The sequence below is a fragment of the Myxine glutinosa genome, chromosome 2, assembly GCF_964187855.1.
Source record: "Myxine glutinosa chromosome 2, kmMyxGlut1.1, whole genome shotgun sequence".
In the NCBI taxonomy this organism is placed as follows: domain Eukaryota; kingdom Metazoa; phylum Chordata; class Myxini; order Myxiniformes; family Myxinidae; genus Myxine; species Myxine glutinosa.
The window spans coordinates 268,154,179-268,172,504 of NC_136262.1; the positions used below are offsets into that span (position 1 = coordinate 268,154,179).

The 18,326-nt window shown below is 45.1% G+C and overlaps 1 protein-coding gene across 1 annotated transcript in view; it reads right to left on the minus strand.

Moving 5' to 3' along the window:
* Positions 1–18,326, minus strand: part of DNAAF9 (dynein axonemal assembly factor 9) — a 108,208-nt gene that overhangs the window by 70,834 nt on the left and 19,048 nt on the right. Inside the window, 11 exon segments of the mRNA XM_078772719.1 lie at positions 322–433; positions 2,812–3,027; positions 3,930–4,362; positions 5,101–5,145; positions 5,778–5,854; positions 5,979–6,063; positions 7,317–7,350; positions 7,466–7,547; positions 11,264–11,381; positions 15,730–15,785; positions 15,918–16,019. Coding sequence (XP_078628845.1) covers positions 322–433; positions 2,812–3,027; positions 3,930–4,362; positions 5,101–5,145; positions 5,778–5,854; positions 5,979–6,063; positions 7,317–7,350; positions 7,466–7,547; positions 11,264–11,381; positions 15,730–15,785; positions 15,918–16,019 — 1,360 coding nt within the window.

The following is an 18,326-nucleotide window of genomic DNA, read 5'->3' on the forward strand; positions in this document are numbered from 1 at the left end:
CGTGACCCCAAAATCCAATCATTCATCTTTATCTCATTGTAAATATCTGCACCAAGATTTACTAAGATCCCTTCAGCCGTTCTCAAGTTATTACGGAAACGAAAACCTATCACGGACAGACGGACAGACAGGTCCATCATTCCAGAGGCGTAAAAACATTCCGTTACACTTGAATATCATTTCCCAGATGTTAGGTCCATCTCACCTTTGAACTGATGAAGTTCAGGCAATGACGATTGGTTACAAAACCATTGGGTTCCCAACTTTGACAGCACCAGGCTGGATCGGAATAATGCAACCTGATCACAACTTCCCACTCACCAGAATCGCGTGCCATGATGCGAGAATCCAAGAAGCTTTCCGAGAACATGACGGAACCCAGAATTCCCATTCCATCATCGAGGTCAGGTACATCCCAAACAGTCATCCTTGCCTACAAATGCATCAAAATCAGAATGCAAACCCAATCACTTGCATCACACAGTCAGCAAGCTCATCACAACCTGTCACCTAGAAGCATCACCTTGCAAGTGCATGCAAGTTGCCTGTTCATGTGCACCATGTTCAATGTTTGACAGTTGGTAAATTGCCTGTTAGAGTGCACCATTAGTAAATTGCCTGTTTGTATGTACCATTAGTAAATTGCCCGTTCGTGTGCACCATTAGTAAATTGCCTGTTAGTGTGCACCATTAATAAATTGCCTGTTTGTGTGCACCATTAGTAAATTGCCTGTTAGTGTGCACTATTAGTAAATTGCCTGTTAGTGTGCACCATTAATAAATTGCCTGTTAGTGTGCATCATTAGTAAATTGCCCGTTCGTGTGCACCATTAGTAAATTGCCTGTTAGTGTGCACCATTAATAAATTGCCTGTTAGTGTGCACCATTAGTAAATTGCCTGTTAGTGTGCACCATTAGTAAATTGCCTGTTAGTGTGCACCATTAGTAAATTGCCTGTTAGTGTGCACCATTAATAAATTGCCTGTTAGTGTGCATCATTAGTAAATTGCCTGTTAGTGTGCACCATTCATAAATTGCCTGTTAGTGTGCATCATTAGTAAATTGCCCGTTCGTGTGCACCATTAGTAAATTGCCTGTTAGTGTGCACCATTAATAAATTGCCTGTTAGTGTGCACCATTAGTAAATTGCCTGTTAGTGTGCATCATTAGTAAATTGCCTGTTAGTGTGTACCATTAGTAAATTGCCCATTCGTTTGCACCATTAGCAAATTGCCTGTTAGTGTGTGCTGTTAATAAATTTTAGTAAATTGCCCGTTTGTGTGCACCACATCCGGTGTTTGACCATTAGTAATCCCTGTTCAAGCCATTTTATCTTCTAACGGTTTGGATAAAAAGAACCATATAGAGGTTGAAGCGATGGATCGGTGATTATTCCACAAATCCTCAAAGGAGATGTGCTGGTAAGAAGGATAGTGTGGCGGGAGGGTGTGGCTAAGGGGAGGGGCTTGTGATCCTGACAGCATGTGGGCGGGCTTTTTTAAAACATAAAAACGCATTAAATTGATCATCCATCTACTATTGCATTCATAATTGTGGAATCTACTTTACGGTTCCAAAGCTCATCAGGAACATAACTTTTATAAACAGGCAGTGCTCGTTATGAGGTAAGGATGATCATTCTGGATTTTTATCTTACTGGTGAGGTACCTGTGCTACGCACGGGAGGGAGGCCAGGAGCAAACAGACAATGCAGAAACGGCGAATGCTAAAGCATGAAGCCAATGAATTTCACATTGCTGTAGCACCTTCAGTCACACGTCAGACACGGACAGCAAGTTCGTGAAGGACTTCCATGAAAAATGTACCCATTCGCAAACAAACGGGTACGTTCACGTATAGAAACATCGATCGTGGGTCCGTGGCGAATCTGCATATGGCGATCCGCGAATTTCACGTTTAGAAAGTAGAAACCATCACGGCATGTCGTCATTCACTTCAACTCGATATCTTTTTTCATTCCAAACAACATAACTCCAATCACAAATTAATCACAAAATAAACTTTTAACAACATTGTTAATGTTTCCTTCATTGTAAAAACTACCAAGTCAACAGTTAAAAGGATTTTGAGCCGATAGGTGCTACGGCCTCGGCAAGATCGATGGAGACAGCGATCTGTTAGCTTATACACCGCCCAAATAGCTAAGTGGAATTCTCTCATGTAGAGATTAAACCCACGTCGTTTGAACTTTGGCCGAGGTCATTATTTACTTTTAATGATGTTTATATACGAATCAAAAAGGGGATAATTAGTTTTGGGTCGTCCTTTCCGCATACCTCGTGGGATTGCGAGTTGGAGAGACGACAGTGATGGCGGGGAGGGGGTTGCCATTCTCTCAAGCAGGGATGCAACCCATGTCCTTATAAAAGGTCTTTGTCCGAGGTCATTATTTTTAACTGTGTGTTTTCATTCGTCAGGTTGCGATCGGTGCAGCCGTTTGTGCGGTACCCGGGAAAATAACGTTATGCGGGAGTCCAAACCGGAAAATGCTGGAGGCCAAAGCTGAAATTGGAAAAACAATATAGCCTATTTTACTCCAGGGGATGCCAGGATTACCCACCCAAAATATCGTTCGATCGGTTCAGCCGTTTTTGCGGTACCTTCGAACGGACGGACGGACAGACAGACGGACGGACGGACATTTGGTGAATTATAGTAAGATTACCAAAAAGCCTTCACAAGGATAAGGGAGGCAACCATGTGACAGTTCATCCATTGCACAAAGTACATTAAAACAACAGCAGCATGCACAGGAGCTCATCAAACTGTTCAGGTGTTGGTAAAACTTACATTCTTCACACTGAAGTGATGCATTTCTTCATCCACAGGAATGTTTCTATAACACAATTTACAAAAAGGGTACAGGTACATAACAACAACCAACTTGCACTTCTGTATAAGTGTCACACTAAAGGGAGAATGTCTGGCTAAGTTATCAGGAACAAAATGGAAACGTATGAAAGGCCTTTGGCAAGCCTGGCTCAGATTCCTGAAAAGGGGGAAATTCTGACAAGTTTAGGAGAATGAGCAAAATATGGTCAGTGTGAAGTAAAGCAAGGGAACCCTTGGCACCTTTGAGCGTTTGTGCCAACAGGTGAACCGTGGCCAGGCCAGAGGATCATCTCGGGCCTGCACACCCATTGCCCTAACACGATTTCACTTATCTGGCTTCCAACAAGTAGCTGCAGCCTTCATTAGCCTGGCCTAGTGGGCAATCAAGCTATCATCTGGAAAGAAAGGTTCGTTGTTCACGTACATGGTGGTACTCGCTCTTCTTCGCTTAGTTTCTTGCTTCACATGGGGTGAAGATTGTCGTTTCCTTATTTTGTAGCCGGTCACAAAACCAAACAGGATTGCCTTCAGTGTCAAATAACGAATTCACTAAAATGTTTCAAAACTGAGAAAACACATTCCAAAACAAGAAATAAACATTTAAATGAAAAATATATACATTTCAAGGGTCGTCCATTAAATCTGTACAAACGATGGGTCAGGGTGGAGAAGGGTGAGAAGGTACGGGATACGGTTGTACCGTTGCATACATGGTACATATTAGGCGTGAGGGAGGGGCAGGTTGTTCAGTTGCGTACCTGGTACATACTGGGGATGGGGGAGGATGTACGTTGCATTCATGGTACATACACGTACTGGAGGGGAGGGATTGTCTGGTAGACCCAGGTCGGTGGGTTGTACCCACAGTACAATTTCAATAATACGAGTTAAATTACACTGTACAATCCCAACAATATTTAAAGGTCGCCCTTGCAATCCTCATAACATATAAAACTCCCCCATACAATCCAAATAACACTTTAAAGTTTCCTCTTCTAATCCCAATGACATTAAAAATCCCCCTGGGGACACTGGGGGAAAAACCCGGACACACTGGGGAACAATCCTGGGCACACCGAGGAACAGTCCTGGGCACACCGGGGAGCAGTCCCAGGCACAGTGGGGAACAGTCCCGGGCACAGTGGGGAACAGTCCTGGGCACACCGGGGAACAGTCCCGGGCACACCAGGGAGCAGTCCCAGGCACACTGGGGGAACAGTCCCGGGCACACCGGGGAGCAGTCCTGGGCACACCGGGGAGCAGTCCTGGGCACACCGGGGAGCAGTCCCAGGCACAGTGGGGAACAGTCCCGGGCACACCGGGGAACAGTCCCGGGCACAGTGGGGAACAGTCCCAGGCACACTGGGGAACAGTCCCGGGCACACCGGGGAGCAGTCCGAGGCACACTGGGGGAACAGTCCCGGGCACACCGGGGAACAGTCCTGGGCACACCGGGGAACAGTCCCGGGCACACTGGGGGAACTATCCTGGGCACACCGGGGAACAGTCCTGGGCACACCGGGGAGCAGTCCCAGGCACAGTGGGGAACAGTCCTGGGCACACTGGGGAACAGTCCCGGGCACAGTGGGGAACAATCCCGGGCACACCGGGGAACAGTCCTGGGCACACCAGGGAGCAGTCCCAGGCACAGTGGGGAACAGTCCCGGGCACACCGGAGAACAGTCCCGGGCACACCGGGGAACAGTCCCGGACACACCGAGGAACAGTCCCGGGCACACCGGGGAGCAGTCCCAGACACCACTGGGGGAACAGTCCCGGGCACACCGGGGAACAGTCCCGGGCACACTGGGGAACAATCCCGGGCACACTGGGGGACAGTCCCGGGCACACCGGGGGGACAGTCCCAGGCACACCGGGGAACAGTCCCGGGCACACAGGGGAACAATCCCGGGCACACCGGGGAATAATCCCGGGCAAACCGGGGAACAGTCCCGGGCACACCGGGGAACAGTCCCGGGCACACCGGGTAACAGTCCCGGGCACACCGGGGATCAGTCCCGGGCACACCGGGGAACAGTCCCGGGCACACCGGGGAACAGTCCCGGGCACACCGGGGAACAGTCCCGGGCACACCGGGGAACAGTCCCGGGCACACCGGGGAACAGTCACGGGCACAGTGGGAAACAGTCCCGGGCACACTGGGGAACAATCCCGGGCACACCAGGAAGCATAGGCCACAAAAAAACAGGAGTTAACCTTTCACACTATTAAAAAATATGTTCTTACCTTTTTCCATCGCGAACAGCCATGATGTAAAATTCCATTTTGGGTCTGAATAAAAGCATGGCAATGAGGAGACGTGTCCACAATGAGGAGACCATTGCATCGACATCATCGTCCAGCTACCTGGATCCCACCCAGGCCAGAAGGCAACATACAGTGGAGACCATGTGTTCAGTACGGAAGCTTATGTGGATATTAACCATCCACAAGGTGTTTCACATAAAGGTGATTGTTGGTCCAGTTCGCTCGCCACAATCTTTATAGTTTGGGCAGAAGGCTTCTCTTTAAGTCTCGATTGGTTATTAAAAGCAGCTCTTAAAGGAGTAAAACACCTACTCTTAAGTGTACTAATAAAAAATTCTAAAAAAAACTCACCATATTCCTCCTTTAGAACATTTGGACGTGTCCAATTTACCAGGAGGGCCTTGTTAAACACCAGAACAGGTAAGTTACAATAAGGAAACTTATTATACAGTTTCATTAAAATAACCATTCACACAATTATCACACGTTTTCAGAAGTTTAAAAAATGTCTAATATTTTAAAAAAAGTAAAAATGGCCGAAACAAAAGTCAAAATGGCCTGATTACTTGCTACCTTGGGTACACCTTTATACATGTGCATGTGTCGAAACAAGTTTACAACAATGAAGATAATAAAACAACAATAATGATACCCACAATAACACATCCTTGTATGTCGGGAGACCATTGCTGTCGAGACTCGAGAGAAACATCTCCTCCACTTCTTTATTCAGCTACGAGTTCAGACGAGGTAAAAGTGAAAGGTAAAAGTGAAACTGTTTCCTTTTAGTTTTCAATGCACAGAGGAAAGGTAAGCCTTCAATTTAAAATAGCTAAGGTATTGCGCATTCCACTTACCTTAGTGATATTATCACCTTGAGCATACCGATCTATTCCAAAAAGAACGGCTTCCACGGCAGCCTTGTAGACACCTTGCAAAACCCTGAAAAGTAATGAAGCTTTTACGCACCTGCATTATGTCACAAGGATGGAACACATTCAAAACACTTCACGTTTGGAGCAAACGGCACACAGTGAAGCTGTGTCTGGAACGCCGCATAATGTATAGTACGACAGTTCGACAAACTGTGTGCCACACACACACCGCATGGCTTTAGTGTTCCGTGCCCCCACACAAGTGCCACACACACACCGCATGGCTTTGGTGTTCCGTGCCCCCACACACACCGCATGGCTTTAGTGTTCCGTGCCCCCACACAAGTGCCACACACACACTGCATGGCTTTGGTGTTCCGTGCCCCCACACAAGTGCCACACACACACACCACATTGGTGTTCCGTGCCCCCACACACACCGCATGGCTTTAGTGTTCCGTGCCCCCACACAAGTGCCACACACACACTGCATGGCTTTGGTGTTCCGTGCCCCCACACAAGTGCCACACACACACACCACATTGGTGTTCCGTGCCCCCACACAAGTGCCACACACACACCGCATGGCTTTGGTGTTCCGTGCCCACACACACACCGCATGGCATTGGTGTTCCATGCCCCCACACAATTTCCACACACACACCACATTGGTGTTCCGTTCCCCCACACAAGTGCCACACACACACCGCACGGCTTTGGTGTTCCGTGCCCCCACACAAGTGCCACACACACACCGCATGGCTTTGGTGTTCCGTGCCCCCACACAAGTGCCACACACACACCGCATGGCTTTGGTGTTCCATGCCCCCACACAAGTGCCACACACACACACATCGCACCACATTGGTGTTCCGTGCCCCCACACACACATCGCACCACATTGTTGTTCCGTGCCACCACACAAGTGCCACACACACACAACGCACCACATTGGTGCTCCGTGCCCCCACACACACACATCGCACCACATTGGTGTTCCATGCCACCACACAAGTGCCACACACACACAACGCACCACATTGGTGTTCCGTGCCCCCACACACATATCGCACCACATTGGTGTTCCATGCCACCACACAAGTGCCACACACACACACATCGCACCATATTGGTGTTCCGTGCCTCTACTCAACATATTCCCCACACACACCGCACGACATTGGTGTTCTGTGCCTCCACACACCATGTGCCTTACACACACCGCATGGCTTTGGTGTGTCGTGCCCCACAAGGTTCAAACATTTGATAATGGCTCCTTGTAAAACCTTTAACATGTTAAATCCAATGTACCAAACAAACCTCAACACTGGGTCTCCTTCCTCTTCATAGTTTCCTACAAAGTAAATTATTGTAAATTAATGCACAAACTTATTCAGTGGAAACGATCATAAATGTCATGAAGAATACACCAACATTCATCATATGATAGATCAAAGGTGAATACCTACCCAGGTGAGGAAAGGTGGAACTGCCAAGAAAATATGTTCTTGTACATATTAGAGAAGACTTTGGACAAACGCATTGCAGAACCTACAAGACACCATCAGACAGCCTGATCATTAACAAAATTAACTTCTCCCTCACTCGTTAAACCAACCCCGACCCCTCCCATCTGCTCCCTTCATGCATTTAACCTTTTCCCTCCAATCTTAGAAAATGAAATGAATGAATAATCGTTTTAAGGTCATTTTGCCCCCTAGAGCGGGGGTTAGCCTTGCGGGCCCCATGACAATCTTGGTTCCCTTTTTGAGACAATGTTTTTATGGCCGGATACCCTTCCTGACGCTAACCCGGAGTCGCCTCTTACCCTTCCTGACGCCACCCGGAGTCGCCTCTTACCCATCCTGACGCCACCCTTAGTCACCTCTTACGATGCGCAGGGCTACGGTGTACCTATTCTAAATCGGGGTACACACCGGGATCATTCATCCCAGCAAGCTGGTACTCAATTTGCCGACCACTGAAGGATGACAGGCTGAGTCAACCCCCCTGGCGTTAATTCAGCGATCGACCAGGATTCGAACTCAGGATCCTAAGATCCGAAGCCGGCACCCTCACCGCTAGGCCAACATCCTAAGATCCCAAGCCAGCACCCGAACCGCTAAGCCAACATCCTAAGATCCCAAGCCGGCACCCGAACCGCTAAGCCAACATCCTAAATCCCAAGCCGGCACCCGAACCGCTAAGCCAACAACAACATTTATGCACTGCATGGCGACCTAACGCGCCCCTTAGGCACCTAAGGCGACCGAAGGCAATGCCGCGCTGGAGGATATTTATTTATTTGGCATGGGGGCGGTGTACTTTGAATGTATCTGTACTTGTTGTACACCTTTCTTATTCCATCTCCAGGCACTGCATGACGTCATTGCCGGGCACCGAAGGGGGCTCAGCAATGACGCACGCTGAAAGGGAGTACTCAGTTTTCACTCTGGTTGTTTGTTTGTCTGGGTGATATCTCAGCCATCCTTTGAGCTTGGAAGCTGAAATTTCAGCACAATAGTGAGCAAGTACTTTGGCAAAAACAGTATTTTTTTGTTTTTTTGATTAATCAATGAATTTATTAGTTATTTCATTATTATCGATTAATTAAGTACTTATTTATTTTCTTTCTCATCTGGGCATTATCTCAGGCACCTTTTGAGTAAGGAAGCTGATATTCAGACACGACAATGACCAAGTGATTTGGCTGTAAAGGGTATTTTTGATTTATTGATTAATCAATTGATCGATTATTTATTTATTTATTTTTGATGAATTCATTATTAAATATATTTTTTTAAAGTTACATCTTTGGATGAAACACTAGTCGTTTAGGTATGCCATTAGCTGATTGATTAATTAATTATTTAAAATTATTTCTTTCTTTTAATTATGTAATTAATCAATCAATTATTGTACACCTCTGCCTCCCAATCCTTTGTTTTCACTGACGTCACAGTTACCCATCTCGCATTGCGCGGCGGCCATTTTGATACCCAAGCTAATCTGTCCATGTGCGCTGATATTGATTTGTTGCGTTGGTTTATGGTGAATGCGGATCGCAAAAAGTCTGTTTTATAAAGTAATTTTGTTTGTTTTGTCACGTTCATGTGGAGTGTGGTGCCATCTAGTTTATATTACGTATTGTTGCCCAACAAACACAGAACATTCGGTTTAAGTTTGCCGTGGACCAGTGAACTGGTGAACACCTGGGCAGTGGGTCAACCTGCAACCAACTACCTGTAGAACAGACTTGGAGTGTACGTAAGGATACGGTAGATCCAGGCTTGAGTATGGCTAGCAGTGCGAGTGCCAACCTTGGCTACCAAGAGACGCTCCCCCCGGACGTTCTTGTTCGTTACAAAGAGAAGATTTCTGTCATTGGGTGCGACCCTTATGGTCTATCAAATGATCGATTTGAGAAGAATGTGAGCAAGTGGCCTCAGGTGACCCACATCGACGTGATCAACTACCTGTTGTTCAGCAAATCGGCCTATACCAAAGATGAGTTGAAGAAGTATAAATCCCTCGAGGCATACAGGTTGTACCAAGATGGATGGGTGCGACAAATCCGACACAAAGAACTGAATGACGTCCACTTGATTCGATCCAAGGTATTAATATATTAAACAAACATGTATTTTTTAAAGCTGCTTGTGTTAATGTTATGGACCTGATTGATTAAGTGCCCTCCATTTGTTCAAAAACCACTGCAGTTTTAAGCTGTGCATGCATGTGTGCATACTTTGTAGACATGTGACGCACAGTGCGAAGTGAGTGCCGCCATGTGTGCTTTGTGCGTATGGCCATAAGTCATCACCTATATTTATCATGTAAGCAACGAATACACAGCACGTTCTTGACATGATAAAATCGAGATTCATTTTGACCGAGTTGATAAGAGTACATAACTTTAGAAAGTTTATTGGACAGTTTCAAATTCAATAATTTTATGTTCCAGGTTTCGCATTCCATGAAACATGTTCTTACTTACTGTTAACAAAATGCTCGGAGCAGACAGGTGTGCGATCCCACTGTGATTCTGTTTGGATGTCACTGCGATTGATGGCAGCCTTCCACAAACGCCGCCTCTCTTCACTTAAATTTCTTGTTTCCTCACCCTGATTCAGTAGAAGTTTGGGCGTTTTGTATAACTTGACTCCTGGCCTAACGCCTGGCCTGTTTGAACAACGAAATACGCCGCAAATTGGCATGACTGGTCGTGAACAAAAACTATTTAATGTGAATCCGCTGACGACGTTGTTCGAGAGGGTATCAAAATGGCCGAGGTGTCCCAGGGTGCCCTGCGCGCGTGCTCCGATGACGTCACAAGAAAACAAGCAATAGCGTCTCTGAGCTGCACGGTGATAACAAACCCGGAAACGCCGCGCTGGAGGATATTTATTTATTTGGCATGTGTACTTTCAATGTATCTGTACTTGTACATACTTGTACCAAGTTTGATTTAGTTTCCTTCAGACATCAAGTTATCACGGTAACCAAAACCTATTACAGAAACTGACCTTTGACCTCCTGATGCAGAAATCTGCTTGTTTTGTTTATGTTTTTGTTTTGTTATGCGGGAGTCCAAACCTGAGAATGCTGGAGACCGAAGCTGAAATTGGGAAAACTAAATAGCCTATTTTACTCCCAAGGGTCCCAGGATTACCCACCCAAAATATCTTTGCGATCGGTTCAGCAGTTTTTACGGTACCTTCGAACGGACAGACGGACATTTGGTGAATTATAGTAAGATAATACCTTGTACCACAGGTGACTCCGTTCCCATCAGCCGTTAAGTTATCACGGTTACGAAAACCTATTGCAAGCTCTGACCTCTGACTTCTCGACCCCAAAATCCAATCAGTTCATCTTTACATCATTATACATTCATCTTTACTATACATCATATCATTATAGATCCGTTCAGACGTTCGCAAGTTATCGTGTTAATGAAAACCTATCACGAACGGATGGACAGGCGGACGGACAACCCGAAAACATAATGCGGTTTGGGTTCCCCTTGAAAAAAAAATGATGGTATCCAGATCCAGATAATCACCAAAATCGAAACAATTCGTGCGTGTCACACACCCAACCTGTCCATCGAGTTTAATCCGTATCCGTCTATAACTATGAGATATCCTACTCACAGAAAAACAGACAGACAGGGGTGAAAACATCATCTCGGTCCGCCTTGGGTGACGGAGTGTAATTATTAAATGTAGTTATTCGATCATAAATATGTTCTGGTGAAAGTTTACCATGTGTCGTGCATGAGAGCCCCCATGGCCAGGGGTCTTCAGGGAACCGCCTCTTTCCTTATTCTCCTCAATGCACCGCTTACTCGTGTGCACTCCAAATAACACATAGGGCTGCATGCTAACACACACACGCACACACGCACGCACGCACACGCACGCACGCACACACACACACACACACGCACACACACACACACACGCACGCACACACACACACACACACACACACACACACACACGTTCCTGCCAAGAATCACAATCAATCATTGAACAATAACAAGAAATTCCCATTGCATCAAATCAACATTGAAGGATGTAAAGGATGGTACCAACTCTGCAACACTAACACTAATTGATTTGAAAACGGATGTCGCAAAATACTTGCAAGCCTAAAGTAGGAACCCGATTAATCTGCAAACAATGAAATTATATATAAACAGTGCTGTATTTAAATTTTAATAACATAGTTATTATAACGATCGACGTTTAGTACTATTGAAGTAGTGATCCAGAAGCAGTCTCGAATACCACCCATATACACCACCCTACAGTAAAACCTCGCCGACCACGTGTTTGCGGTGTGCGATTTCGCGTACATGTGCTTACCTTTAAAAAAGCCCTTCTCTCCCTCCGCGCCAATACTTCCGCGTGCCCGTGGAAAATTGAACCCCTTCCCCCTTAAACGCGTTCGGTTTTCATGTTTTTAAACAGTACATTTTTGGACCACGGTATTTTCCTTAATTTACCTTTACGTGTTACATTAAATTACCGTCTCGCCAAAAAATATATAAAAAATTGAAACTTTGCATTCTGCGTCGTCCGGTGTCGTGCCACAACACTACATTAGTTGTTTGTGCCTGTTGTCTGTGTCCTTTGTAACATCCTCAAACACGGTCGGGGTCCTGATTGGAATGATTTTTAATTTTGCTTGATTGCCAGGCCGGCACATGGAGTAAAACATTGTCTCAATTCCTCTCTGCGCATGCGTGATCGGAGCAAATTCAAAGCCAAAGTACGTTGACTCGTCTTCCTATTAATGTTCAAAATATAAGGCTGGTTAAAATTTTTTCCTGTTTATCATCGGTTTTTTTTCAAAAAAGTGGGTAGGGGGGGGGAGGGATTTTTTTTTTTTTTTTCAGAGTGAAATTTTAATGGATTATTCAACGTACAATGTTTTTTTTCTTAAATATACTTGATCGGACATACATGATGAATTATGTTATGATTTCTAAACTAGTAAACCTTCGTATGTACGCACTGATACGATTCAAATAAAGAAAATAAAGAAACCTATGTCACATTGAGTTCTGTTTACTTTGAATATTTGCTGATACATAACAATATGGGAGACCAAAACTTCCGCTTTTAAGAATAATGTCCGGTTGCCATTCATGGATCTATCAGCAGCTATTGCCATCACATTCATACATATCGAAAGCATTATGTTCATTGGTCTTCTGTTGGTTTGGCTGATCCAGGACAGTAATAACGAACTCAATGAAATTTCCAAGGGTGTTGATGACATCTGCCAATGTTGAATCTCTAGCTGGAACATGGGTCATTGGGTCATAGTCTTTTTATCTCCCACTGAGATGCTTACCACTCCATTGGTGTCCTCAATTGGTACACCTGAAAAAGAAAAATCACTATAAAATATACTTGTATATTGTCTACTATACTGTTTACCTATCAGCCAAGCCACAAACATCAAGGTTCAAACAACAAAAATGTGGGGAGAAATTGTACATTGAAAAAATGAACACCACCGCCCCCCCCCCCCCCTCCCCTACTCCCATACACACACACACCCCTACACACACACACACCCCTACACACACACCCCTACACACACACACACCCCTACACACACACCCCTACACACACACCCCTACACACACACACACACACACACCCCTACACACACACACACACACCCCTACACACACACACACACACACACCCCTACACACACACACACACACACACGCACACACACACACACACACACACACCCCTACACACACACCCCTACACACACACACACACACCCCTACACACACACACACACACACACCCCTACACACACACCCCTACACACACACACACACACACACCCCTACACACACACACACACACACACCCCTACACACACACCCCTACACACACACCCCTACACACACACACACACCTACACACACACACACACACACACACACACACACACACACACACACACACACACCCCTACACACACACCCCTACACACACACACACACACACACACACACACACACACCCCTACACACACACACACACACACCCCTACACACACACACACACACACCTACACACACACACACACACACCTACACACACACACACACACACACACCCCTACACACACACACACACACACCCTTACACACACACACACACACACACACACACACACACACACACACACACACACACACACACACACACACACACACACTTCCTTTCACAACTAATAATTGCAAGTATTCATCAGTCTCAGATCAAATTCAGTGTTTTGTACTGAAATTCTGTTTTTTCCAAGTCTGGATTTAGTTTGGAATTTTGAACTAAACCACCCGGGAATGAAAACTAGACATACAGATCTGGGATCCCAGTGCAGATATATTGACAGATTTTAATTTAGAACAGAACTGGAGTCCAACATTTCCCACCATTCTTTATGAATAAAATAAGGAAGCGCACACCCCATTTATCAGAAGCAAAACCTTGCGGTCCACGTAAATGGCGAGTGAGGGGGAAACCCGCACACACTAAATATTCAACAACAACAACAACAACAACAACAACAACAACGTACATTAAAACGGTTATATTTCTCACCATCAAGCGTTCCCGACACTAGCTCATACTACAGTTCGTCTAGAGTGATATTTTCTGGCACTTTGACACCAACCCAGGCCTTCAGAACACTGGACGTTCGCCGAATTTGGCAAACGACGAACGGCATTTTCTGTCAAACTGTCGCGCACATGTAACTTGGCTCAGACAGTACACGAGCACACACAAAATTCGAACCTGTTCCACTGAGCGGGAACGGATTTTACTGACTTCGCGAGCAAAAAAGAAGAAGATTTTTTAGGGGCGGACGACTTTTATGGGGCGGGCGTCGATGATAAACAGGAATTTTTTTTTAACCAGCCTAACCTTCGATTTAGATAAGTTGTTCCTTGATCATAAACTGATGACAGACGGACATGACCCAAATACTTAACCCCGCTTTTCGCTTCGCGCATGCGGGGTAATGACTAGAAACCAACAGTGCAACATGTGTCAGACACATTAATGATGTATAAATAATAATTAATACAAATTTTTAAAATACCGTATTATAATTTCCTCATACTATTATTATTATTATTATTATTATTATTATTATATGCGAAGCACATTTGGAGGTGCATGCATTTTTTTTTTTTGTATACAAGATCGAGGCTCATGAAAGAGCGAACATTAATCACACAAAAAGTCAAACCGTGACATAAAACCCAAAATAAGGGGAGCGGTAGACAAGATGGGGAGAGGGGGGGAAGGACACAAACACAACATTTGAGAGCAAGGACATCGAGAGAACTGTGGGAGGGAGAGGGCTTGGGGGGAGGTGCGAGAGGTATAAAACATATGAACACTGCCAGGACTTCCAGGAAAGAAGTTGGAATTTCAAAAAAGTGTATCTGGGGTGAATTAGCGGGGGTAGAAAAGATCAGGGTTTTGGATATATATATAAAAATAAAAAACCACCTTTAGAGGCCATTTTTCCCCGCAAAGCGGGGGTTGGCCGTTTTCGGGAACCGTGGTTGTTGTTGGTTTTTTGTCCCCTTTTTGAAGCAATGTTTTATGGCCGGATGCCCTTCCTGACGCCAACCCTTTTTGCCGCCTTTAACGACAAACAGGGAATTACCAGTGAACTGGTCCTCAATTAGCCGACCTCGGAAGGATGACAGGCTGAGTCAACCCCCCTGGCGTTAATTCAGCGATCGACCGGGATTCGAACCCAGGATCCCAGGATCCTAAGCCGGCACCCTAGCCGCTAGCCCAACACCAGGGTTGGAAAGAAGTTGGAATTTCAAAAAAGGTGTATCTGGGGTGAATTAGCAGGGGTAGAAAAGATCAAGGATTTGGATGGGGGAAGATAAGAGATGGTGGTGAACAGCCGTTTTAAAGACCTGGAGGGAGGAGTGGGATTGAAGGGAGTGGGGGAGTTTGTTCCAGAGGCGGGAGAAAAGGGGAATGAAGGAGTGAAGGTGGGCAGAGAGCCTAGATTTTGGCAGTTTAACCATAAGAGGGTTGCAGACAGATCTTGTGCGACCTGTAGGAATATTTGGGGGACAGAGCACAGACAGAGCTGGGGGAGCAAGGCCGGAGAGGAGTCGGTAGAAGACAGAAAGACCACCAAATGCTGATAATCAAACCATTTTTCAGGCACATGGCCTTCTGGGCATCCATGATGAAAATACGTCCTGAAGGGCTGAAACACAAATCAAGAAATCCATCAAATGTAACAAACACATAAAACATCGCCATACAAGACGAGCAAACCGCACCGACAATGTGCGCACGCCATTAACCGAACAATCAAGGTGCCTTCCATCGAACATACCTCTCCCACGTCCAATGGCGATGCATCAGGTGTAGTGGACGAACTCTCCACATCCAGCAGAGAAAACACATTGCTCCATTGGTGTTGAAAAAACGTGAGATTCTGCACAAAAATAAATAAATACACAAATATACGGAAGCAGAGGATGGTTGATCCTTTAGATTCTTCCATTCTTTACGAGCATTAATACTTTCGCTAACGCAGGTGGGAAAGTTAGAGCAAGTTGATCTGCTTGCATTTCCAGTGATGGTCTAAAATAGTCTTAGACACTTCACCGTGGGGACACTTAGACACTTCTTAGACACTTCACGACATATTTGTCCAATCAGTGATGATCTTTTGAATAAAGAATCCTTTTCTGATATATTTAGTCTGCTTCTATGCCTGAAAAACTTCCATTTGTGACCTCACGTGGGTTTGGTTACCATCTCTCTGTTACAAATAAATGAGATTGAGAAATCCTGTCGTAGCAGTTTATAAATTTTCAGACTGGATCCTGTCACCTGTCATGCGTCGATAGTTCAGCGAGTGCATGCTTACTGCTCAGGCTCTTAGGTCTGTCTTGATATGATAGATATCTCATGAAGGCACAAGCTTAGTAGACATTCTCTGAACCCTTTCCAGTTTATCTGTGTCAGAAACGCATGCAGGACCCCATGCCATGCCATAAGATCAATGACCCCATGAATTCGGAGAAAATCTCATTCAAGTCCCGAGTAACCATATTCAAGCGCACAGGTCTCAGATGGGACTCGAATAACAAGGGAAGTGTACAGTCACGTGAAAAAGTAAGTTCACCCCATGTAAAGTTTTGACTTTTTCAACATATTTCAACATACATCTATTTGATCTTCATTTCAACAATATTGATAGATAAAGGTGATATAATATAACAAATACCATGAAACATTTACATTTTGTAGTCCATTGTATAATTTAAACAAACAAAGGCAAATTTCGCATGTGGAAAAAGTAAGTACACCCTTGGCTCCAATAGGTGGTATTGCCCCCTTTGGCAGAAACAACCTGAAGTAGGCGTTTCTTATAACTGTCTACCAGTGTCTGACATCGACAGGGAGCAATTTTTGTCAACTCCTCCATGCAGAATTCTTTCAGCTGTGCGATGTTTGAGGGGTTTCTTGCGTGCACAGCTCGTTTCAAATCCCCGCACAACATCTCAATGGGATTTAGATCCGGGCTTTGACTTGGCCATTCCAGAACCCTCCATTTCTTTCTTCTCAGCCATTCCTTGGTGGATTTACTGGTATGTTTAGGGTCATTGTCATGTTGCAAGGTCCACCTTCGGTTGAGCTTCAACTTTCCGACAGATAGCCTCACATTATCCTCAAGCACCCTCTGGTACAATGAAGAATTCATAGTGGATTATATGATGGTGAGCTGCCCAGGCACTGATGCAGCAAAGCTGCCCCAAACCATAATATTTCCACCACCATGCTTTACAGTTGGTATCAGGTTCTTGTGGTCAAATGCCCTCTTTGGTTTTCGCCAAACATGTCTTCTGGTACTGTGGCCAAATAGCTCTACCTTTGACTCATCTGTCCGGAGCACATTGTTCCAGAAGTGCTGGTCTTTGCCCAGGTGTTCATTGGCAAACTTTAGTCTTGCCCTGATGTTCTTTCTGGATAGCAAAGGTTTCCTCCTGGCACACCTCCCACGTAGATCAAATTTGTGCAGCCTCTTTCTAATGGTAGACTCGTGCACTTTGACATCAACAGTGGCAAGAACTACCTGTAGGTCCTGTGATGACATTCTGGGGTTCTTAGAGACTTCTTTCAGCATCTTGCGGTCTGCTCTCGGGCTGAACTTGCTGGGGTGGCCTGGCCTGAACAAGTGGCAGTTGTTTGGAATCTTCTCCACTTGTAGATGATGCTCCGGACAGTCGAATGAATGATTTCAAATTGTGTAGAGATCTTTTTAAATCCCTTCCCAGACTCGTAGGCATCTATAACCTTCTTTCTGAAGGCCGCAGAGAGCTCTTTTGATGTAGGCATGGTGACGCTGCACACTTCAAAAACAAAGAGCAAACCAAACTAAATGTCTGAGGTTTAAATAAGACAGGTTCCTCCAAGATCCTCTCTGACGATGTTCTAATCATTTGCACCTGAGCTGGTGCACCTGATTCTAATTTTAGGTATTTGAAGTAGTGATAAATGTCGGGGTGTACTTACTTTTTCCACATGTGAAATTTGCATTTATGTTTATTTAAATTATACAATGGCCGACAAAATGTAAATGCTTCATGATATTTGTTATATTATATCACCTTTATCTATCAATATTGTTGAAATGAAGATCAAATAGCTGTATGTTGAAATATGTTGAAAAAGTCAAAACTTTACATGGGGTGTACTTACTTTTTCACGTGACTGTATGTCTACACTAAGATGG